Source organism: Leguminivora glycinivorella, chromosome Z (assembly GCF_023078275.1).
Source record: "Leguminivora glycinivorella isolate SPB_JAAS2020 chromosome Z, LegGlyc_1.1, whole genome shotgun sequence".
Classification (NCBI taxonomy): Eukaryota; Metazoa; Arthropoda; class Insecta; order Lepidoptera; family Tortricidae; genus Leguminivora; species Leguminivora glycinivorella.
This window is the reverse complement of record NC_062998.1, coordinates 53,832,511-53,858,576: the sequence shown is the minus strand read 5'-3', so window position 1 is coordinate 53,858,576 and position 26,066 is coordinate 53,832,511. Positions and strand designations below refer to the sequence as shown.

Here is a 26,066-nt window from a genome sequence, read left to right as displayed (position 1 = left end):
AGATTAAATATTACATCGTGTCAATCATACGTGTTTATAATTCGTAAAACTAAGACAACGCATTAACATGAACGTATCGACCGTACGCGCGAAAGCATTCACGTGAGTGAATGAACGAATTAAATAATTCAGTCATTTCACTCATTTGTGGGGCCGCCGTAAACAAGCGCGGGGCGTGGCAGTCGGACCGAGCCCGGCGTCGCGAGCGGTCGCCGCGTTTCTCCCCGTGCGCACTCACAGCCGCCAAGATTTTCGACCGGCAGTACCACTCCCCCTCCAAGGTGTTGAAGCTGGAGGACGACCCTTGGGGGTCATGTGCCATGTACTCCCCGGACAAGATGAAGACGGGGGGCGGGCTCATGGCGCCCCCCGGATGCTTCCCGGGCCGGTACAGCCCGACCTACCGGAGCCCGGACCCGAGGCGGTGCGTGCCCAATCCCTCTGTGAGTACCTTTTACATGTTACACAAAAAAAGTAAAAAAAAAATTTTTTTCAGGTACAAAAAAATTTTTTCGTCTTACAAAAAAAAAGCCTTACAAAAAACGTTAAATAATAATAAAAAAAATACTAATCCTATTTTCTTTCAGGTTATATATTTTTATGTATATATGCTATGCGATTGTTATGCTGGCGGCAATGGCGAATAATGGAGCTCCATTTCTTTATGTTTTTTTTTTGTATTTGTGCGAATTTATAACACGGCCCGTAATACATACTTGTGAATGTAAGGAATGGTTTTTGTTTGTATTGTACTGGATCTCTACTTAACTTGATAGGTATATCAATTAAAAAACTACTTTAAAAGCTCCTTAAGTTTCTAAACAGCTATGTTTTTAAATTGACTAAACGGTTTTTACTTTACTAAGTTGTTTACAAACATAATTTAAAGTTATAAATAAATAATAATATATTTAATAGGTTTTACGATATTAAAATCAATCTAATAAACATGGCATAATTGTAAAAAGCTGCAGATTAAAAATATGTTTCGCTATTTCGACAATTAGAGTAGGTAAATCATACTTTACAGAGTGTAAACAAACGCTACCTATTTAAAACTGAATATCTACTTAAAGGTTATTAAAAATACTACTTCAATAAATAATAAAGTACCTACATTAAATCATATTGTGAACAACATATCGTTTATTTGAAGTAAACCGAGTAATAAACAACGTAAGTGTTATCTAATAAACAATTAAAACAAAAACAAATACAAACAGTACAATTAATAATCTATTAATATGTTAAAAAACGTTTTATTGTATGTACGAGTATTAACCTGTTCCTATATTAAATTTTTCAGCCGCAATATAAATAAAACAAAACAAATTGTAAATAAAACACTCACCGCACAAAACGGGCTCAAAATTACAAAACCGGATTACACATCATAAATTACAGAGCAGGAATTACAAGTTTCCCGGCGTAATCCGCGCTCATCGCAGTTGGATTGTTTCACGAGGTTTTTATTAGCGCCGCCATTTGTAACTTGAGATTGCCGGCGCTCTGGAGGGCCGGGAAACAAATTGTTTCCGAGTTGGATGCTAATTTTTATGAGAATTTGCTATTCATTATAAGGGTTGAGATAAGTAGATGATTTATTGTATTGGTGTAAGTAGGTACTAACAACTGCAGACGTGAAAATGGACGGGAACTCTTATTATAATAGCCAAAATAAATACAAGGTTATAATTAGATGATAAACATTAAAAGACCTCAGACCAAGAAAAAGTTACTGAATTGCGAGTTAGTTAAAAAGTTTTTGTCCTTTTTTTACAAATGTATACATAAGTCAACCTGACGGATAACGACAAACACACTGAGAGAAATTTGCATTGTGAATTTAACAAGTTCGACTTGTTGCGGTTTATCCGTTTGAAACGCCAAACGTATGTTTAAAACAATATGTGTCAGGTTGTTTTTATAAAATCGACTTGTTGATTCAAATATATTGCCGATTCAAATGACAAGTAGCTTGTTGTTTGAACCAAAGAGCACGTAGGCGCTATTTTAACCAAAAAACTAGTTAAACGAACATGAAAACTGGTTGTATTTTCTCTCAGTGCAGTTATTGGCTAATTCATATTTATAAAGCGTTTATGAATAACGTCACTACAGACGTAAAAATCTACAGGAATCCTTATTATAATTATCAAAATAAATACAATTAATTAATAAACATTAAAAGACATACTTACTTCTTTGCGTTATCCCGCCACGGCTCATAGGGGCTTGGTGTCTGCTTTTTGAAAAAAATAAAAAATAAAAAAAAACTTATAACAGAGTGAAGCAAAACGTTAATCTATACAAAAAAACATTTTACAAAAATGTGTGGCATTCTACAAAATGTAAATTGTATAAAATATATTTTACAAAATCCAAAACTATTTTGTAAAATTAAAATTTGACATACAAAAATAAAAAAAACACACGTTTCACCAAACAATTACGTAATCCACAAAATGTAAATTGTAAAAAATATATTTTACCAAAACCAAAGGTATTTTGTAGGATTAAATTTGTAAATAATTTAAATGCAAATGAAACATAGTTTCAGCTTTTACAGCTATTTAAAAATTAAAGGTTTTAGTGTATTTACTTATTAATAATAAATGATATATTCGTTTAAGCTACGGGCGCAGGGAAATAAAATTTTAGGTAATGTTTTTATATTTTTGGACGAAGGTAGAGCTTGCGAACGTGACCAGGTGGTAGAGCGTTTTATATTATTTTATTCGACGTACTACATTTTTGAGTAATTTTGTTAATAAATAAAGCTTTAATACAATGAAGCCCTGATGAAAAAGAATTTGAGATAATTCAACTATTTTTTTACGAATTATTTTATGAAAAACCTTCGCCGGTCTGATATAAATATACATTTAGATCTTTTGGTTTTACTATGTAAATGAAAAATTTACTACAATGAATAACATTTTAAATAATAACTTATTTCATCTATTTTGTAGAGTAAAGCATATGTAATATTCAAACCCACAGCCATGAAGAAAATATGATTTATTTATTAAAATATATTTTCACAAATCTATAAAACGGGATCTTTACATAATACATTAAATAATGTGTTTATAAATGCAATGACCTCTTAAAAAATATACGTTTTTGTTACGATCATTAATATAAACATATTTTTTAACGATTTTTTTAGGGTTGTGTATACAACCGGCAGTTTCAATTCACACGTTTTTTTTTGTTTTGATCATTAAATTTTAAATGAAATTGGATATAATCACATCATTAACCTTACGTTTTGCGATTTTTTTTTTCACGGATCCGTGTTATTCATTTAGGACAGGGATAAATTAATTTATTTCACCGGTTTCAATAAATCAAATGTAAAATAATAGCAGAGATTAAAAATCGTAGGAAAAACAAAAAATATAAGAAAACATAAATATAACAGAGTAGTAAATTAAGCGCACGCTTCTCGTAGAAGATAATAGTCGTAGAAATTGTAGCATATTCTATGTACGTATTTTTTTAATCGTAGCAAAATCTTTAAATAAAAATATATCACAGTATTAAAATCTACGCATCGTACAAGAAAATTGTCGTAGCAAATTCCTTCTACGTAATTTTAAAATCGTAGCAAAATCGTTAAAATAAAATTATAACACAGTATTCAAATCTAGGCATTTTAGACTGTCTGAAAACTGTCGTAGCAAGCGTAGCGTCTCGTAGGTATTCGGCCGACGGGGCGGCGCTACGCCGGGGCGTAGCTACCGACGGCTACGCTTCGGGTCCGCCGCTACAGCTGTAGATGTAATCGCTTTGTACTGTGTGAAGTAAGAGTTTTTTGGTATTTTAAAAGTAAGTAAAAATATAAAATATGTTTATTCTAGAACATTTTTACATACAATAAGAAATACATCAATCAAGACACTTATGTACTTATTTAAACTTAATCTGAATATATTCACTGGAGAAAGTTTTAGATGAATTTGCCGTTTATATTATATTTTATAAAAAGAAAAATAATTATAAATTAATTTAAATATACTCTTTAAATACTAATACTGCTTGCGGTACTTTAATAAATTGTTTTATATAATACTTTAAAATAACAAAAGATATCACTGAAAATAATATATTCTTGTTTCTATATTTACGTTTAATAAAATTATTACGTTTATTAATGATCTTTTATTTTGCCACAAATTAACTGAAATCGTAACCTTTAAATAAAAACAAATATTATTGTTTACTGAATGTCATTGAATGATCCAAGATGTGTCGTTTCAATGATATTTGGTGTTAAAATAAATAAATACAATCAAAGTGAATTTTTGTCACTGTAACTAATAATATTAAAATATAATTGGTCATGTATTTTTAAAATTGTAAAATTTTTTATAACAAAATAAAAACTAAATAGAGTAAAAACATTTGCGCTCATAACTAAAAACGAATTAAATAATTATTACCAATATACTTGTAATTATCTTATTAATATATTTTCTAGATTATATTTTCTATTTCATATCAGGTATGTATTATGGGCCGGAGTTATCTCTATACTTATCTATTTTTGTGATATATTATATATAATATACATTCTTACAGGGATCCAGTTAACCGACGGAGCGCCTGCTTAAAAGTGAAGTGATTCAATTGACGTAACATAAAACCTAATAAAAATATGAAAAGTATTAAAATTATATATAAAAAACTAACTCTCCTTCAAAAACTCAAAAAAAAATTAAATCTTAATTTATTAGCGTCGTCGATAACTTTTACAAATTTCTTTAAAACAAAAAATGGGCTTTCGGCCACAGACTAGCCGAGGCGAAGACGTGGCCTACGATGGAGCGAGCTCACCCAGAAGGCGCCTGTTCACCCTTCATTTGAAGGTTGCCGGGTTACACGAGCTGAGAAATATATTTAAACTATTATTTTGGATTACTCGAATTGGTTGAGGAAAAATAACACAAAAAAGTCTTTTTATAGGTACCTACTTAGATTTTGTACAATAATAAACAGGTATAAGCGCAATTGCACAAATAAAATTCCGATTAGCTACGCAAAACTACGTTTTCGTGTGTAACTAACTTTTTAGTTTAATAAGGGTATTTCCGGACCGTTACGACCTTCAAACCTTCAAGAAAAGAGCGTGGACCAATCTTAAAGGCCGGCAACGCACCTCCAACACTTCGGGTGTTTCGGGTGTCCATGGGCGGTAGTGATCGCTTACCATCCCATAAAAAAATACTAAGGTATCGTCCGGTTTCGGACAGAACGGAATGTTTCATAAAATTTAGCAGGTTTTAAAAGGTTCCCGTTTTACATACCTTCTAAATATTATAAAATGTTGAATGAGGAGGCACACTGACATTTTATCCCGCCAGGCGGCGCCTGTGCAAGTGTCTAATAGGCATGTCACTGTCATTCATATGTGAAAGTGAGAAAAAACATACCTTCTCGCTCTCACGTATAAAATCCTTTATCTGTGCAATGGACTAATAAGGTGGCGCCATCTGTCATAATCTTTGAGTGTGCCTCCTCATTGGCAACATATCTAAAACAAAATTGACATCGGTTTATTTATTCGCACGTAAGGCACTGGTCCCACCGCGAGCTAGTAAGCTATGCTATAAGCTATCGGCTATAAAAACGAACAAAAGATAATCACTCCCGTGTAAATAAAAGAGACACGGCGATGTTTATAGTTACTCGCCCAGCGGTGAGCTATCAAAATCGTCGTCTCTTTTATTTACACGGGAGTGCTTATCTTTTGTTCGTTTTTATAGCCGATAGCTCATAGCTAACTAGCTCGCGATGGGACCAGTGCCTAATGCTCAATAATCCATATTATATTATGACTTTATTTTTATATAAATAATAATCCGTACATTTCTGATTTGCAAATGGACATGAATAACAAAGCCTTATTTAAGCCGAATAATTAAATTATTATTTTCGATAAAATTAGTTAAAACCTATTAGGATATGAATTAATTTAGTTAAAAGAAAATACATTATTATTATAGTACATTACGAATATTACGATACAAGTGCGTGAAAAAGGAAGCACGAAACGAGTTAAATTAAAACACGACCGAAGGGAGTGTTTTAAATCGATCGAGTTACGAATTTCCTTTTCGCACGTGTATCGTACGACGTTTTTCAGTAAAGATGAGCCTCCGAAGTTTCGACCTGGCATATAATGAACCACTTAATTCTCGCACTAGTTCGTAAAAAAACACCATCTGTACTGAAAATTTATTAAAAATCGGTAGACAAAATATTTAATTAAAAATCACTTAAAATATTAAGCAGGTAGATACGCCTGTAAATGATAAAAATAGTTCGAAAAATAGATAAAAAGATCGCCAGTGCCAATCTTGTTCGGAATAACCTTTTTGCAAACACCTTAAGCATCAATAAACTAAAATAACTCGGGGTTCGATTCCCGGCTTCGCCACCAACTTTTTATTTAGTGTAGGTATGGTATCTATTTCAGTTCATTAATAAATTACTTCATGAAAACACCTGAATTTATCAATTTTTTTTTTAAAGAAATAATTTAATATTCCACAAAAACTTAAAAATAACTATACCAAACTAAAATATAACTAATTGAACTAACTTAAAAAACTTATAATAAATAAAAATATATACTAAAAGTTAAATAATAGGTACTAAAAAAAGAGAAAAAAAATCACAAAAAAAACCCCGTCTAGTGAGTCTTCACGCGGCATCGACCCCAGGACGATTTATTATGTGATAATTTCTACATACTTTTCACTATCTCTATATTTGACATTTAACAATATTAAAGAAATGAGTTTAGAGTAAGTAGTCTAAGTTTAATTGAGATAAAAAATGTATAAATACTTTTATTAATAAACTATTTAATCTATAAACATTTACGCAACATACAAAACACTACACGTAGAAGCTACTTAAGTAGGTATAGTTATGTAGGTACCTAATTTTTTATATATAATCAAGAAACCCTGAATAGTTTAGGTTCTTAATCAAATATTATTTATTATTACAGAAATAAATATCTACTTTCCCTAATGCCAAAGAAATCCCCAGACGTATTTTTTGTACCTTTTAGTACAGAAAAAAATGTTAGATAGATTTAAAGTGTTGATTCAAAAAATCAATGTCTACTATATTTCCCCCTCATGGGGCCGTTTTTTGAATCTCGGCCTTTCGATTTCGTGAAATTCGTTCAATAATATCTCCACTACTAGCGATTTAAATTCTACTAGCAGAATCGAAAACGAGTGGTAATTACCACTAGTTTTAAAATTACTAGTCGTCCTTTTTCAAAAATAGCATTACGTCGTTTTCTACAGACTTTCAAACGGCGAATTCGTGCGTTCGGAATTCAAAAATCGATCCCCTGTTCTTTTAATTCCCACAGACAACATTCTCCCAACTCAGAACTACTATTTACATACATCCCAAAACTCTGCAATAAATGCATTTTATTATCAACATAATATTTCCGTCGCTATATATACTTAACTAGAACAATCGTACACCCCAACCGTTTTGTTTCGAGCCGGTCTTGAGAGCGCGCATCTTATTCTTTCGCACCTACCCGTGTTCGCGTGTAGCTATCTCGTTCGACGCTCGCGTCCCATGAATAATAAACGATGGCCGCTAGCTAGCCGTCTCGCTTATACCCCCTCGGGTTGTGTTGAGTGGGAGCGGGAGAGGTATATACGTACGTACGCCTATATTTTCGTGTTGATGTTGGTAGTTTTATTTGAGCCAGTACCCACGTGATAATTTCCTTTTAATTTTGGGTAATGACGTTGCTTATTTCATTTGGTGGTGAAAAAGTGGAACGCGGATTTTAAGCTTTCCCGTTTTGGATTAAATTCGTTTTTGAAAGTGTAAGGTTTTAGGTAATAAGTTATAATCTGATGCACTGGTCATAAATGCTTTTACTCCGCTCGAGATTTTAAGGATAAATTGTTAAATATGGAAACTATACTACAATATTTCTATATATTTGAGATCATTATGCAAGTTTCCGTCCACTTACTTCAGTTTTCGTCCGCATATAATGTTAGGTAGTCGACATAGATTATACTGCAACATAAGTACCTACTAAAATGTACATTTTTCATTATAAGACAGAGTTTAAAAAAAACTGTAGCGTTAGTTTGGGTCTCTATTGGTTCCCATAATTTTTTTAGTCCGATTTTTACAATCCATAACGTTGTTAGTCATAATTTTTAATAGTCATATTATCATTAGTCATAAAGTTGAATGTCAGAAATTGGAGGTCAGATTTTTGCAACTCATCATTATTGTTAGTCATAAACATTGTTTGGCATAATAATCAAATTGCATTTTGTATTATGGACATAATGTTGAAAGCAATAAACATGTTTGTCATAATTGTCGTAAAGTATATTTTCGCAAGTAATAATGATTACTGTCCACATTAACTTTAATCATAACATTCAATGGGATCTATATTATTTTTCATTAAGTTTGAAGTCATAATGTTTGTTCGTGTTCACTATCGTTAGTCATAATTTAGTTTTTCACAGAAGATACTTTTTTCGTCTTTTACATGTTAATGTGTTTAATTTTTTCATGTCGCTTTTAAGAATATTAGGCCCCGCCAGCGATTCGACGGAGCCCCGCTATGCGGGGCTCCTATTTCTGCTCTGAATGACACAAGGTAACTAACGAACCTACCCGAGAAATGAAAATTTTCTCGTTGGGCTCACTGATTTTCCCGCCATTTCGTCTTTTACATGTTATGTGTTTAATTTTTTCATGTTGCTTTTAAGAATATTAGGCCCGGCCAGTGATTCGACGGAGCCCCGTTATGCGGGGCTCCTATTTCTGCTCTGAATGACACAAGGTAACTAACGAACCTACCCGAGAAATGAAAATTTTCTCGTTGGGCTCACTGATTTTCCCGCCATTTCGTCTTTTACATGTTATGTGTTTTATTTTTTCATGTTGCTTTTAAAAGTATTAGGGCCCGCCAGCGATTCGACGGAGCCTCGCTATGCGGGGCTCCTATTTTTGCTCTGAATGACACAAGGTAACTAGCGAACCTAGCTGAGAAATGAGGATTAAAATACTCAATGAGCTCACTGAGTTTCCCGCCATTTCTTCCTTTGCATGCTGATTTTTGTAGTATTCGGCTTCGTCAACGAGTAGAAGGGGGGCAGGGGTCCTATTTCCGTTCTAATGGACGCGAGGTAAATGCGGACTACCAATAAAGTATAATGTATCGATTGTCCACATTTTCGTTAGTCATAATTTGGTTTTTCTCAAAAACGCGTAACTTTTCAGGATTGCCATAAAACAAACCTAACCTAACCTATCTATAGGTGACCCAAATGAAACCGTTTCAGAATTATGACTAATGATAATCTGGCTAACAAAGGGATCCGTTTTAAATGTTATATTCATCAACTTTCTTGATTCTAAGATTATAGTATTCTATAATATGGGTTGTTAACGTTAGAACTATTAAACGTTATTCGTAACAAAGATTATGACTTATGAGGTTTATGCCTTAAAACTGTATGCAGAACAATCAGTAGGGCTTCAAAAAATATGCCTAGTAATATTTCTGGATAATTATTGTTATGCCTTTCAATTTTATACTCATCAACTTTATGACTTTTAAGGTTATGGCATCCAATATTATGGGTTGTTAATGTTAGTACCATTAAGCATTATTCGTAACAAAAATTATGACTAGTGATGTTTATGACCACAAAATATATGAATAACAACTTATGACTAACGAAATTCTGACCAAAAAGTTTATGGGAAAGAAAGGGGTCCCCGTTAGTTTATATGACAACTAGCTTTTGCCCGCGGCTTCGCTCGCGTTAGAAAGAGACAAAAAGTAGCCTATGTCACTCTCCATCCCTCCAACTATCCACTTAGAAAGTCACGTCAATTCGTCGCTCGACAAACAAACAGACACACATACTTTCCCATTTATAATATTAGTATGGTAACAGTCAATCACTAGTTGATAATACCTCTTACTTGAATTTAGGCTCTATTTGTACGTGTACATATTGTACAAAACTTATACAGGATGATTTAAAAAGGCCCATCAAACTTTGCATAGTAACATTTGAGGTCATAATGAACAACTTTTATTAAGACACTGACAACACCCAATGACCTTGATGCTAGCGTACACTGCCTATTCGCATGGGAGCAAGTGAGAGCGCGATGTCACTAAAACAGAGCGGCTAGGTACGAAAAGTACGGAAAAATATTAAAATAAAATAGAAAGATGCATTATTTGTGCAATATGTTTCGTCAGAGTTTTAGATATGTATATTTTTGTTATTGTAATTTTAATTAAAAACAACTAAGTGAATAATTGAACGACATAGAACCGTTAAATGACGAACTCGAGACCAGTCTTTGCAATTTTTTCTATCGAGCCGATTTCGTTAAGTCGTATATCGAGTACGGCTATGTTCGTTGAAATGTAACGAATAATAACATATAATTTACTTGCCTTACCAAAACTAATAGTCTGTCTTAAAAAACTGCGCAAGTAACTAACATCAATTTTGCGCAGTTGGGTGTTGTCAGCCCCTTAAGGGACCAATGCTGAAATCGCGGAAAAATTTGGCTGTATATTGATTTAGACTAACACGATTTGCACTCATAATTTTAGAACGGAACGTCTGTTCTACAGCAGAAAAGTACGTGAAGCGATTGAAATTAGGAAGCATCGAAATTTCAACCAAAATGAGGGACAGGGAATTTCTTCTTCGTGGAATCCAGTGATTAGCAAATGTAAGCGTGAAAAAACACCTAGGGACACACCGGCTGATGTCGTGAGTGTTGTGTGTAGGCAAAGTGACAACCCTAGCGCAAAAGTGAATAATCAAGAACAAGTGCGGGTAGTTCGAGAAACTCGCGCGGCTAGAAGATGTTGATGCAATTCCTCGCCAGTCTACCCGTGACCACGAACATAATGTGATGGTCGAAACGTCGGGCCTAATATAAATGTAAGTGTTTACGCGATTAAGTCCCGTTTTGTTCTAAAATTATAAATTTGGCTGTTTTATAAAATAGCGGCATCATGACAGTCCAAATCTATGAAACACCCAATTTTTTTCGATTTCAGCATTGGTCCCTTAATAAAAGTTGTCTCAAAAGTTACTATGCAAAGTTTGATGGGCCTTTTTAAACCACCGTGTATGGATGTGGATAAATGATGTATGCAACTGTACATAATTAAGCATTAAAACACTCGTGTCTTAATGCCCCTCAAAATGACACATAAATAACTATTTGGGAATCATGTGTTATTCCAAGAAAAAAATAATGTGCATTATGACACATACTACAATTTGACATTGCATTTTAATCCTAAGATTTTTGGTAAATAGGTGAAATTTAATTAAGATTCAATAAAACCAAACAATATTTTTGTGAAATATTAATAGGCTATATTCCTTTTAGTCAAATTAGCTTATAAACTGTCAAAATGAGTTTGATTTGCTACTTAATATGGAATTAATTATTTCAGATGGAGTGACGACACGGTCAACTCTTAAATTTCTATCCGGCTTATTAAATAAAAATTGAATTTTTAAATACCTACTAAGTATCCATGTATTTCTAGTAATTAATAAGCAACTTGTCTGTAATTAAAATAAAATATTTTATTCCATGCACGAAAAAAACATTAGATACCTAATTATAAAAAAACATGGACAGAAGTTATTTTAAAACCCAATTTCAGTTTTATAAGTCGGATAGAAAGATATAAAATAAATCAGTTGACCGTGACGTCACTCGGCACAATTTCATATTCATTCCATATTAGCAAATCGTTAAAATTCGTTTTGACAGTTCTTAAAAAGAAGCTGATTTGACTAGGAGGCAAGTAGCCTATTATGTGATGTTTTTTTTATTATTATTATAAATGGGCTTACTCTTGGCCTAGTTGGCCTACGCTGGAGTGAGCTCGCCCAGAAGATGCCTGTTCACCCTTGATTTGAAGGTTGCCGGGATATATGAGCTCGGAAATATAGCCGCCATATTTCGGGTATTATATAAATTTTCAGTAATTAGCCTAATTACATATAAAATATTGTCAGGACGAAACTTCCAAGGGACATACCTAATCATCATCCTCCTTGCGTTATCCCGGCATTTGCCACGGCTCATGGGAGCCTGGGGTCCGCTTTGACAACTAATCCCAAGATTTGGCGTAGGCACTAGTTTTACGAAAGCGACTGCCATCTGACCTTCCAACCCGGAGGGTAACTAGGCCTTATTGGGATTAGTCCGGTTTCCTCACGATGTTTTCCTTCACCGAAAAGCGACTGGCAAATATCAAATGACGTTTCGCACATAAGTTCCGAAAAACTCATTGGTACGAGCCGGGGTTCGAACCCGCGACCTCCGGATCGAAAGTCGCACGCTCTTACCGCTAGGCCACCAGCGCTTCAAGGGACATACCTAATATGTGCTGAAAAACGTCGTACTATACTCGTTGGGAGGGGAACGCATTTCCTCTTATCCGCATAATGTACTATCCATGGTGCTAATTATACCATGCTTAAAAATAAAGGCAAGTTCTCTATCACATAACTAGATTTACGCCGTGTCTTGCGTGGGGGACGGTCGCACGACCGTCGCGCGACCGTCGCCGTCGCGTCTCATTCTTCCATATCGATAAGATTTGATTTCGTATGCGTCGCATCGCCGTCGCCCATGCAAGCCACGGCGTTAGATAGAAGAAACAACTTCATATATTTGTATGGAGGTCGAGCGTGTCAGATTTTGTACTGAAGTTGTTACTTGCCTGTGATTTTAATATGTCTCAGGCCCTTGAGTGTTCATAATTTTTGTGTTGTTGTAATTAAATATCACGTAACGAGGCATTGTTAATATTTTACTTGACTTCATCTTACAAAAATTGACGCCCGAAAGCTGCAAGCTGCGATTAAAGACGGACAACTCAGTGGATTTTACTGAGCTCACTTGACACGCTAAGTAAATACTAGGGTTTGCAAAAACCGGTTAACTTAAAAAAAAAAACCGGTTAATAACCGAAACTTTTCCTTCAAAACCGGTTAACCGGTTTTGAGGATTTTTAGTAAATGGCCTACTACGCAAGAATTACCATTACCTTTAAGAATTCTGATGTTGATGATATCGTAGCTTAGCAGGTATTACTTGCACGATGAAGATCATTTTTATCCAGTTTTTGGAAATTTTGTAAAAAGAGGAAATTGCAAAAAAAGGCTTGTGTAAATACGTTTGCTTGATCTATGTGATTATAACGTAACGTGATTATAACGTAATCCATGGTACGTTATTATACCATGCTTAAAAATATAAGCAAGTACTCTATTGTCATAGCTGGGCACAGTTAATCAAATAGTTAACTTCGTTAATCGCTAATCCGTTACTAAAAAAGTTAACTTCGTTAATCGTTAAAGCGATACATTTCCACAAATTTAACGTAAGTTAAAGTTAATCGTTAATCCGTTAACACGTGAAAAAAAATGAACTTTTCTTTAAATATTTAGTTGCATCAGTATCCACTATAACGTATTATATTTCTGTAAAAGGCCGAAGTACAGCTAGCCTATCGAACTCTAGGCTGCACGTGGAAGGCAGTGATCGCCTGAGCTACTGCCAAGAGATGTGTCAGGAGAGATGCTAGCGGTGACGGGACTGTTGTGGCACTTTGGGCGGCCTAGGCAAGCGAATGTGGTCGTAAATAGGGCTCGAATTTGCTGCCCTATCACTACAACAGTCGCCATGGTAAAGCTTATGATTCACCGAATCAAAGTTAGTAAAAGCAAATCCACGTGAAGAATACTTTTTTAGGTAATATTTCGGACTTTTAGCAATCGACATCGGTAAAACCTAGGATTTACCGGCAAATCATAGGATTTGCCGTACTTCGGGCTTTTATAGTAGCGTTCAGAACGTGTTTTTCGCAGCGCAGATGGCGCCTGTGCCCTACTAGATTAACGATTAACGGACTCGGAGAAATTTAACGGAAGTTAACGAGTCCGTTAACATTTTTTCAAGTTAACTTAAAAGTTAATCCGTTAATCGAAATGTTAACTTCGTTAATTAACGATTAACGGATTAACGAGTTAATGCCCAGCTATGTCTATTGTGGACTCTTAACTCTCTTAAGACTGTAATATGGGTCTTTTTGTGGAAAACTACAATCAAAGACATATGTAACTCCGTATAGACGGATAAAGTCTAAGAGCAAAAGTATCTCAAAACTATAATAAAAAAGGTACGGTGGCCAAGATGGCGTTACACCTTTGGGGAACGCTCGGCTAGATGGCGCTAGTAAAAATATTTGACATTTTAACACATATCAAGCTAAGAATATGGGCCAAACTGTCAAAACTGAGGTCCAAAAGTTTGAAGCCTGTGGCGTGAGATGGCAGTCTATGCACTGTGATTACACATTTTACTTTGACAGTAACTCTCTATAATACTCAATCCTCTTTGCTACAATGCAGTAATCTACAATGGAACTTTAAAATTTCGGCCGGACTGAAGATATGACATCTGACAGAAAATCCACTCCGATTTGACTTCTTAAACTTTCAGTTGTGGTCTGGCAAACAAGTTTTGTCCGTAACGGTTTAAGATTACTGTTAAGGTAATTTATGGATATAGGTAGGTATTTACCGGTGTAACATGAGGAAACCGTAACGCCGTGACTTGCGTGGGCGACGGTCGCGCGATGGTCGCGTGACGGCGATGCGACGCATACGAAATCAAACCTTATCGATATGGAAGTATGAGACGCGACGGCGACGGGCGACAGTCGCGCGACTGTCGCCCACGCAAGACATGGCGTAAGATTTTAACAGTGCATTTCTGAGGGTAAAATAAAGATAAAATATTATATGACGTCAAGCAAATTTCGTAAAAAAAAATATTGTGTAATTCTTTTTGGATGTTTTTTCACATAAAAAGTAAATGTTATTCGTAAAATAAAAATTGTCATTTAAAAAAAAATACTTTTACGAGTCACTATAGTTACTTTTTGATATCTATCAACGAGTATAGTTAGATTATGTCCGACAACGGCGCCATCGCTTCTGATAATAAGTAATTGTATTTTTTTTAATGCATGTAACTCTGAAAGTAGGCGAAATCCAAAAAAGTTTATATGACATTTTTTCTTCTAAAATGAAGAGGAATACGCTGTTAAAATTATTCGGTTTCCTCATGTAACACCGTGCATATTACTAACAAAAATGTTTATGGTAAGTTTTCCTTAAATGATAGACATATATAAGTACCATCACGGACTTTTTTGTAGGTTAATGAAAAAGAGACAATCTCGGTAAACAGTGTGTTGTTAAGTTGTTATATGTCATATTGTCTTCGGTTACCGCGATAGTTACTCATGAAATAAAACTATGGAAACGGATTAAATCGCGTATAATGAATTTAAAATACATCCCGACGTTTCGAACTCTTTACAGCGTTCGTGGTCAACGGGTGACTGAAGAAAAATTAAAATGTGCAAAAGCTACCCACTTACAAGAAATATTAACGAACCATGACCACAAATAATATAGATTTCTAAGGCAGGTTCACACACTATTAATAAAGCCAGTTATACAATATTCAAAAAATTTTACCATTACTCTGTTAAAAAATAATTAACCAATTAATCTACACAAAATTGACAAAGAAACAAACTGCAAATGTCCAACACCATACAACACAAATGCCTCACAGCCTTCGTCGTGCTTGTTCCATTATCAGATGTACTACTGGATCCCAAGCCGGTGGTAAAGTAAAGCCATCCTCTCTATTAAAGTTTGGATATTTCTTGATCTCAATGGCCTCTCGCAACATTCTGGGTATATATCGCTTCTTCTTCTTGTTATATGTCTCAAAGAAGTCGGGCAACGTTTTTAACCCCCGACGCAAAAACGACGGGGTGAGGATAAGTTTGACGTGTCTGTCTGTGTGTGATGAACCGATTTAGATTTAGTTTTTTTTGTCTGAAAGCTGAGTAAGTCGGGAGTGTTCTTAGCCATGTTTCATGAAAATCGGTCTACTATGTCGCTGTCGGGGGTTTTTTCAAAATTTTAATTTTGTTGTTAGGTTATTTCCAACGTGCTTAGTAAATATTCAATATTGTAAACGGGACTTAATCGCGTATAGGTACGTTTTTAACAAACGTCCGACGTTTTAACGCCGAGTCTGCTCCGAGACCACGGGGACAACGTCATCCTTAAAACGTCGGAGGTTGTCCCGTTTACAATATTAAATACATATGTACAAAGAGGATGATGATGTTCAATGTAAACATAGTGAAAGTTCAAATCAATGTTTTTCCTAGCAAATACCGCAAAATTTACATAATACATAAAATAAAACTGTTGCTAATACTGTCTTGCAGACTTCAGAAATGCGTGGCTAAAATTATTCGGTTTACTCACGTTACACAGTGTATAGGGTGCATTGGAGTAATTATGAAAGTCGTCTAATTTCGAAAGTCACACTATAAAACTCACCATTATTTCCATCACATCAATATTCCCCTTTCGAAATTACCCCAATGCACCCTACTAAATTCACTGCTAAATGTAATACATTAATTACATTGCACATAGTGTTAATAAAATAAAGGCACCTAAAAATAATTTGAACATATTACTTAATAGGATTAATTAGAATCATTACATATTAACTGGAAAGCAATTAATTTGTTAATCTATTAATCCATTAATGTACAGCCAGCGTCGAATGTACTGCGAAAGTCCAAACGCCAAATAATCGTAACACGCCTTTGTTACCATAAACCAAAGAGGATCAAGAAATATAGGGACTTAGTGCCTTTTCACATTATCCGATACGATTCGGACCGATATCCCTTTAGTTTTTACTATTGAAATCCTTCCGACATCCGATATCCGATCAGATAATGTGAAAGCGATATCATGATGTCGGACCGATATCACCTTTAGATTTTTACTATTGAAATCCTTCCGACATCCGATATCCGATCAGATAATGTCTATATGACAAATGTCTGGCATAATGTGTTTAGATATATTTTTATTTTACTATTATGATCGAGTATTAAAGAAAGTAAAATGTATAAACATAGTGCATAGACAGCCATCTCTCGACACAAGCTTAAAACTTTTGAACCTCTGTTTTGACAATTTGGCCCATATTCTTAGCTTGATACTCGTACTCGTATGTTTGAAAATGTCTGTCTAAAGATAATAATACTTTCAGATTCTAGAGGTTCACCATATTCATAAATATTCCAAATTTCAAGTCGTAGCATAAATAAGTAGTTCTCGAGATTTTTAGAAATGTGACAGACGGACAGACGGACAGAGCGTCGCCATAAGGTTCCTTTTGTACCTTTTTGGTATGGAACCCTAAAAATGACAGATACCACCAGTGGCGAAGGTCGGATTCGAACGCGTCTTTGGCCCGGATTGCTAAAGACTCCGGTTCGAATCCGCCTTAGCCACTGGTGGTATCCGTCATTTTTTTTTCTTTAATATATGGCATCTTATTTTATGAAGCGCTGGCAGCCTAGCGGTAAGTGCGTTAACTGCGTTAGACTTTCGTTCCGGAGGTCGCGGGTTCGAACCCCGGCTCGCACCAATGAGTTTTTCGGAACTTAAGTGCTGAATGTCATTTGATAGGTATTTGCTTTTCGATGAAGGAAAACATCGTGAGGAAACCGGACTAATTCCAATCAGATCTAGTTACCCTTCGGGTTGGAAAGTCAGATGGCAGTCACTTTTGTAAATCTAGTGCCAAATCTTGGGATTAGTGGTCAAAGCGGACCCCAGACTCCCATGAGCCGTGGCAAATGCTGGGATAACGCAAGGAGGATGATGATGATATGCCATCTTATTTCGATGTTTAATTATCTTTATAGTTCAATTTATGCAGCTCTCATTCCACACTACTATATAGAGCCTTAGAAAAACACAGCCTTATCGGGCACCGACGCAAGAATCAATTCCACACCCGGCCAAACAAAAAACGCACCTCACACCAACGCCGTAAGGTCACAAATCCATTATCCGACCACCCCAGACCGTCCTTAACCTACACACTAAAATAACCCGTATAACATAAGGAATACAAGTTAAATTTACTACACACTTTCAAACAAAAGAGGCTTGTAGTGTACACTATTGTGACCCTTAAGGACTAGTTTTGCATGAACTGTTACCACTACAGGGAGTAACTAAACACGAACGCATGCACGCGATTCTGACTTTTAACAGCCAAAGAGGGGGAATAATAAAAATATTTGTATGAAAGGACGTGTCTTATAAATAATTCATGAATTCTTAGTTTGCTAAGAGAAAATTCGACTTAGAAGCTTGCCTGGATATATAAGTACGTAATAACTTGTTTTTATCCCCCGACGCAAAGACGACGGGTGTTACAAGTTTGACGTGTCTGTCTGTCGGTTTGTGTGTGTCTGTCTGTGGCATCGTAGCTCCCGAACGGATGAACCGATGTAGATTTAGTTTTTTTTTTGTTTGAAAACTGAATTGGTCTTAGCTATGTTGAATTTCATGAAAATCGGTCTATTATGTCAGGGTTTTTTTGAAAATTTTAATTTTGTGGTTAGGTTATTGAAGTACAGTCAAGATAGTACAAGATATAGATGCGTACAAATTGCCATAAATATGTATACACGACTGTATTGCGTATTCTTTTTTTTTCATAGTCATAGTTATTTATTCACGAACGAATAAATGTATGAAATTATTAAAAAATAATTATAATAACATTATATTGGGTGGGAGTGGAACAAAGGGGAGGCGTTTGCCCAGCAGTGAGACACAATTTTATTATAGGATAGAAAAAAAAACATTCTCTTGTCTAATACGTACACAAGCTTTTAAAAGGCTGTGGATCTCAGACGAAGGATACTATAGACTTGACGCAAGGGTACACCCGTAAGGGACAGATATAGAATAATGGAGCGAATTTAAGAATCACTTTAAAAATGGCTGACAGTTTACCATACACAACCTACGTAATTTGGGCGGATAATAAGCTTGACAAGTCACGTCCTTATACAAACGAGTTTGTGGCAGCGGCGGAAAAGTGAAACTATGACAAAGACAAAAAATAACATTTTGCTCTCTGTCACTCTTATTATAATTTGTATGTGACCATCTCGTTCGGTAGTGGTATTATTATTTGGCTGTCTAGTCTATAGTATCCTTTGTTTAAGCTGTGGATACATTGGCACTTTGTCCGTATATATATTTATTACTTTGGCTCGGAAATGCTTCCAAATTCGAATTTCGCTCCAATTCTGACGTGACAGGGGTACTTGCCCTAAAGGTCAGACCAACCACTTAGAAATTTGAATTTATCTAACAATTTGACGTGGCGGGAAAGTACATTGTCTTGAAGGTCACGATCTTTTGAATGTCGACCTTTCGATTTCGTGAATTTAGTTCAATAATATCTCCATTTAATTCACTCTTTAAGTTAGCTGATTAACCGCGGGTTCAATTAAGTACTGTAAGAGAGACGGCCTATCGGTGAAGGGCATCCATTAAAACACTTCAAATGGGATTATCCATACTAAATAATATTATAAATGGGAAAGTATGTGTGTCTGTTTGTTTGTCCGTCTTTCAAGGCAAAACGGAGCTACGAATTGACGTGATTTTTTAAGTGAAAATAGTTGAAGGGATGGAGAGTAGTACTACTTTTTGTCTTTTTCTAACGCGAGCGAAGCTGCAGGCAAAAGCTAGTTAAATTATTTTTTTTATTCCATAGTAGCTAAATTATAATCAACTACTCTCAATCGCTGCTTCTATTCGATATTGCCCCATGCATATATGTATATACAGAGTGGGGCCTGTAACAAAGGCGAAGAATTGAACTCTAGGCTATTCTCCTTATACTGATCAACATTTGTTCGGCGACTTTTAAAAATAACTTGTATTTTGATTTTTATCACCCTTGAAAGTTTTTTCTAAGAGGTAATGTATTGCGGATTTTGTTAAGTCTAAAGTGTGATAGACAACGTCAATGACAACAACAATGGCGTACATTGATGCTAATATTTATTTTGTATGAAAAATTAAAAATTTAAAGACTTCATAATTTTTAAAAGTCACTGAACAAATGTTGATCAGTATAAGGAGAATAGCCTACAGTTCAATTCTTCGCCTTTGTTACAGGCCCCACTCTGTATACAATACTTATATTAACCTTATCTATTTTATTATCAAAATCAGTTTTTTATTCTCAAATTTCCTTGTTCCTCCGTCCCCATTTCACCATAGGACCACTAGACAATCGGCAATGCGGCATCGCTTCATGGTCAGTATTCCAAAAATACGCACAGCGTTTTGCTTCAACATTTCTTTTGCGAACCGCCAAGGAGTGCAGGAATGCCCTGCCTGAGTCTGTGTTTCCGCATGAGTACAATCCAGGTCTCTTTAAAGCAAGAGTAAATAGGTATCTCATAGGTAAGCGTGCTCCACATTATAATATGTTATTATTTATTGCCGCGGCACTGAATCTTGAGTAGTTTCAAGTGCTCTGCCTACCCCATTTAGGAAATATAGGCTTAAATTTATGTGTATATAATATGAATGTTTTATACAAATGTCACATGTTTGAAAATAAATGGTCAATAATAATAAAACGAACCATATTTTAATAGTTTACGTAATTTCTTGCATGATTATTCAAGATTTTAGAAATAATTATTAGGGGCCTATAATAACCGTTTGGCTATTTATAGATAAAAGGATTGTTGATGTTTCTTTTTAACTCAAGCACTAACAACTTGACGTTCGTGCCAGAAAAATATCTAGGTATAGTGATATCCAAAGGGGTGTGTTACATTTTGGTTCCTCGACTAGGATTTAGCCACTAGGTCTCGCAAGCTAGGTCTTAAGCTATAACCAAGATTACACAGGCATAACATAATCTGAGTACAATGGACCATTCAACCGAGTTTCCCCAGGGTCCCAACTTAATTCTAAGTTTGCGAACCCACTCATTTATTTAAGCGTCGCGGGGAAGGTTGTGCAAGTTGCTCTGTTTCCTCGTCGGCCATGAATTTTAAGATGGAACGTTGCAGGCTCTGGGGATTGGTATTCAAAGTCATTGTAGAAAATTTTGGTGCAATTACAGGTTTTTTTAATTGACGATTTTTGCTATACAGCGTGTCAACGTAAGGTGTGCGATAAATGAAACCAGGCGTATAATTCATTACTGTTATCATTAATTGAGAGGTGTTTTTGAGTTACTCTAAAATTTTACACCATAATGAATTTTTCAAAAAAATCCCAGCAGCTATGTACTGTAAACGTGGTTGCGATATCAGTCAATGACAACTATCAATGAGCGTTTAACGCTAAATGCAAACAGCATTTCATTGCGGACCGAATTATTTTATATGGATCTAAATTTTGTTTCAGTTTAAGTAAAAGTTATCTAATTAAATACATTTCTTATGGCCTATACTCACCGTTAAGAGATTCGCCCGTATTGGCTTTACACCCTGTATAAGTATTTTCCCCTCACTAGATCGGAAACACGTGTTTTGTCCTTTAATACAAGCGGGTAAAAACGCATTTTATCCACTAGTGGGTACCTACAGTAATTTGACCTTGAATAAAGTCAAATCAACTGCTATAAAATTGATAAAAGTAGGTGAATCTAGTAATAAAGATGATTTACCACCTGTGGAACTACTGGAAGCAGTGACAAACGCATTTTTTGCCTTGTAGTTTCCTCGCTGTAGTGAGGGGAAAAGTTTTGTTTTACACACGGGTGCAAATGTATTTTACTTCTCGTGTGTTATGAAACTCGCAAGTTCAGGATTCTATTCTCGAACCACTCGCTTCGCTCGTGGTTCAACTATAGAATCCTTTCACTTGCTCGTTTTTCAATTCCACACTCGGCGTTAAAATACAACTTTGCCCCCTTGTATAACAAATAACTATTTTATATTATGAATATCCTTGTCTGAGTGAGTACACACTACACAAGCCGCCTTGAGCTTACCGTGGGACAGTCAATCTGTGTATGAATGTCCTATAATATTTATTAACCCCCGACGCAAATACGACGGGGTGTTATAAGTTTGACGTGTCTGTCTGTCTGTCCGTCTGTCTTTCTGTCTGTGTGTGTGTCTGTCTGTGGCATCGTAGCTCACGAACGGATGAACCGATTTCAATTTAGTTTTTTTGTTTGAAAGCTGAGTTAGTCGGGAGTGTTTTTAGCCATGTTTCATGAAAATCAGTCCACTATGTCGCGGACGGGGTTTTTTTTTTCAAAATTCTAATTTTGTGGTTAGGTTATTTTATTTTTATGTCTTATTCAGCAGGCCTCTATGATGCTTGCAATTTTATCATTTATCAATGTGAGAGTGACAGATGTCTTATCTCCGTTGATAACTGATAAAATTGCAAGCATAATAGCCAACCAAATATAATGTATAACCACCACCTGCACTGAGAGAAAATACAACCAGTTTTCATGTTCGTTCAACAAGTTTTTTGGTTAAAATAGCGCCTACGTGCTCTTTGGTTCAAACAACAAGCTACTTGTCATTTGAATCGGCAATATATTTGAATCAACAAGTCGATTTTATAAAAACAACCTGACACATATTGTTTTAAACATACGTTTGGCTGATTCAAACGGATAAACCGCAACAAGTCGAACTTGTTAAATTCACAATGCAAATTTCTCTCAGTGTGTATAACCTATGAAAACAATACTGATTTAGGCCTACGTCCGTTTTCGATATCGGATGTCGATATCAATGGAAAAAATCCAAGATGGCACCTGTAATGTAGGGGTATCGGTCTTACATCCGATATCGGATCGGATAATGTGAAAACGCACTACAGGTTCCTGAGGATGAAAAGTGATAAAATCCCAAGATACATACATAGATCTTTTGAACGGCAACTTTCCAAGTAAAAATTACCATGAAAAATTCCAGAAACTTCAAATTTATTCAACTTGTGCTAGTTCTGATCAATCACAAAATCAACCTTTACGATTTCGTAAAAAAGTCCAAGCTCGTCACAGAACATTTTCAGGCAGAGCATGCACTCTATGCTAATTGGCTTGCATTAGCCATTCCATTTGTTGGGCCAAATGCACTGACGAACGCTCTGTCACTCTGTTAAAGCATGTCAGTGATGGTATAACTACATGTTAGGAGCTGTCGAAATCGGCTTTTTAGGGGTTTCTGACCGGTCTGGCCTGGCGCGTAGTGAACTTGCCTGCGGTCCTAGGTTCGAATTCCGGTAAGGGTATTTATTTGTGTAATGAACACAGATATACATATACATATGTTCCTGAGTCATGGATGTTTTAAATACATGTATTTTCCCCACACTAGCTCGGAAACACGTGTTTTGTCCTTTAATACCAGCAGGTAAAAACGCATTTTATCCACTAGTGGGTAAAGTAATTTGACCTTGAATAAAGTCAAATTAACTGCTTTAAAATTGATAAAAGTAGGTGAATCTAGTAAAAGAGATGATTTACTACCTGTGGAACTACTGGAAGCAGTGATAAACGCATTTTTTGCGTTGTAGTTTCCTCGCTATAATGAGGGGAAAAGTTTTGTGTTACACTCGGGTGCAAATGTATTTACTTCTCGTGTGTTAAAAAACTCGCAAGTTCAGGCTTCTATTCTCGAACCACTCGCTTCGCTCGTGGTTCAACTATAGAATCCTTTCACTTGCTCGTTTTTAAATTCCACACTCGGCGTTAAAATACAACTTTGCCCCTTTGTATAACAAATAACTATTATTTATTGAAGTTCATGAAATTGTATGTATATCGTCGCCTACCACCCATAACAACCTTTGCTTAGTTTGGGGCTGGGTTGATATGTGTAAGGTGTCCCATAATATTTATTTATTTTTGTATGTTTTTGGATTAAGGAGAAAATAACCATTGTAGGATCACTTTTGAGATTCAGTTGATCTCTGTTTAACTTTCATAATTAATTGTAAAGGAATACTGAAAGGATAACGATCTTCTTCTTCCTCCTCGTTCCCTCAATGCTGAGGATCGCGACCACAAGTAGCGTGTCTCCATTGAACGCGGTCAAGCCACGTGGACTGCACGATATAGGCTGCTGCCAGTCGACTTCCTCACACAGTTTGACCATCTCTTACGAGCCCCACCCCAAGCGCGATAACATAACGATGACGAAAACGATGTTACATACAGGGTCTTGAAAATGTCCTGTGAAGATGAAACAGAGGGCATAAATTAAAACACCATCCCGAGCGGTTTTGAGCTTCGCGAGTTACTTCGCTCGCAGGTATCCCTATCGACGTTTTGCAGTGATCGTCCTCCGCCAGGACTGTCTTATAATGAACTTCGCTTTCGCCTTAGGGATTCCAAACACCATCTGTACTGAAAACGATGGTACATACAGGATGCCCGGTAATTAATGGACAACCTTTTAACCACCAAGAGGGCACCTTATACTGGTCCAGAAAATCGACTTTAAGGTTTAGTAAAAGTCACCTGGTTTTCGAGATTTTCTCACTTTTTAAAAACTTGTCTAAACGGATAGGGCCTGTTGAGATTGCATTTTTTTTTTTTTTTTGTATTTTCTGGATAAGTAAGGAGACAATTCTGTCTATCTGTCACTTCCTTAAATTTGTTGAACATGATATTCTGTTGCTTCTTTATATGTATATAGATTAGATTATTTCATTTCATTTATTTAACATTAAAGTCATGTGCATTACAGAAGGTGTTAGTTTGAGGTAGTCAGTACATGACACCCGGGTAGGGCGCATAATGTTAGTACTTATGAGGTACTTACTTATATACTAGTCTACATATTACCTACTTATACAATTTCTAATTCATGCGTTTTGATGTAATATTAATAACATGTCAGAGGGAGTACAAAATTAATAATTATATAAGTATACATATTCAATAATGACTTAAATAATGATTTGCTTACAAAAATTTCGTTCCGTATCTATAATACACATATTCCTTCTGTATAAAAAATAATTCCCTGTGGAAAATAAAAATCATAATTGCCAATATGAAAATATTATACAAAATTAATGTTGGCTAATTTATTAATCTCAGTCACAATTTAAATGAATTATAATTATTATGATTTTATGTTATTAAGATTTACATTTCCATTATAATATAAGATATTACCTACTTATCTCATAAACGCTGTTATTAGATTAGATTGTATGTATATCTAATAGAGATATTATCTATACAGGGTGTAACAAAAATGGTGGTGATCCGTTTAAGGGCCTATTCAGTATCGTATTCTCATCAGGAAAAAGTAGGATAAAAATTTTTTTTCGCAAAAAATTTTTTTATCTTTGTATGGAGATTCGACCGATTCGCGCGGCCCGTTTCATACAAAAGTGAAAATTTTTTTAGCGAAAAAAAAAATTTTTCATCTACTTTTTCCTGATAAGAATACGATACTGAGTACGCCCTTAAACGGATCACCACCATTTTTGTTACACTCTGTATAACTTATATATTTATTTAGTATGCATATTTCTACGTAGTTACTTGTGCTGGTTTTTTCTCTCTCTTCACTTATTTTTTGTTACACTTATATTTCACCGTTACATGATCTCTACTATACCCGAAGGTTATCTGGCAGATATCGCTTTTTAGCGATAAATCGCCTGTTGTTGCTTAATTTCTTATTTGATCTTGTATTTAATTACTTAATGTGCAAAGTAAAGAATATTATCTTATAAAATTAAACACTGTAGGATCACTTTTGAAATTTAGTTGACGTGTGTCTTACTCATGATTAAATTTTACTGAAGGGTTAAGCCTTAGCCTAACTTTGAATAGTAACTTTTGAGGTCATAAAGAACTACTTTTATTATGGGACTGCTAAAACTAAGAAAAAAATTTGGCTATTTCATACAATAGGCTACTTGACCCTTTTTTAAAGTCGGTCTTATATGATTAAGTACTGTCCAATTAACCGAAATAAAATATTACCATATTTTATTATAACAAAAACAGCAGAAAATATTTTCAAAATATAC

The 26,066-nt window shown here is 35.1% G+C and overlaps 1 protein-coding gene across 1 annotated transcript in view; it reads left to right on the top strand.

The window, feature by feature from the left end:
* Positions 1 to 338: 338 nt before the first annotated feature.
* The window catches only part of LOC125241680 (inhibitory POU protein), a 107,996-nt gene continuing 82,268 nt past the window's right edge, over positions 339 to 26,066 (top strand). Inside the window, 1 exon segment of the mRNA XM_048150257.1 lies at positions 339 to 443. Within this exon segment, the coding sequence (XP_048006214.1) occupies positions 339 to 443 (105 nt within the window).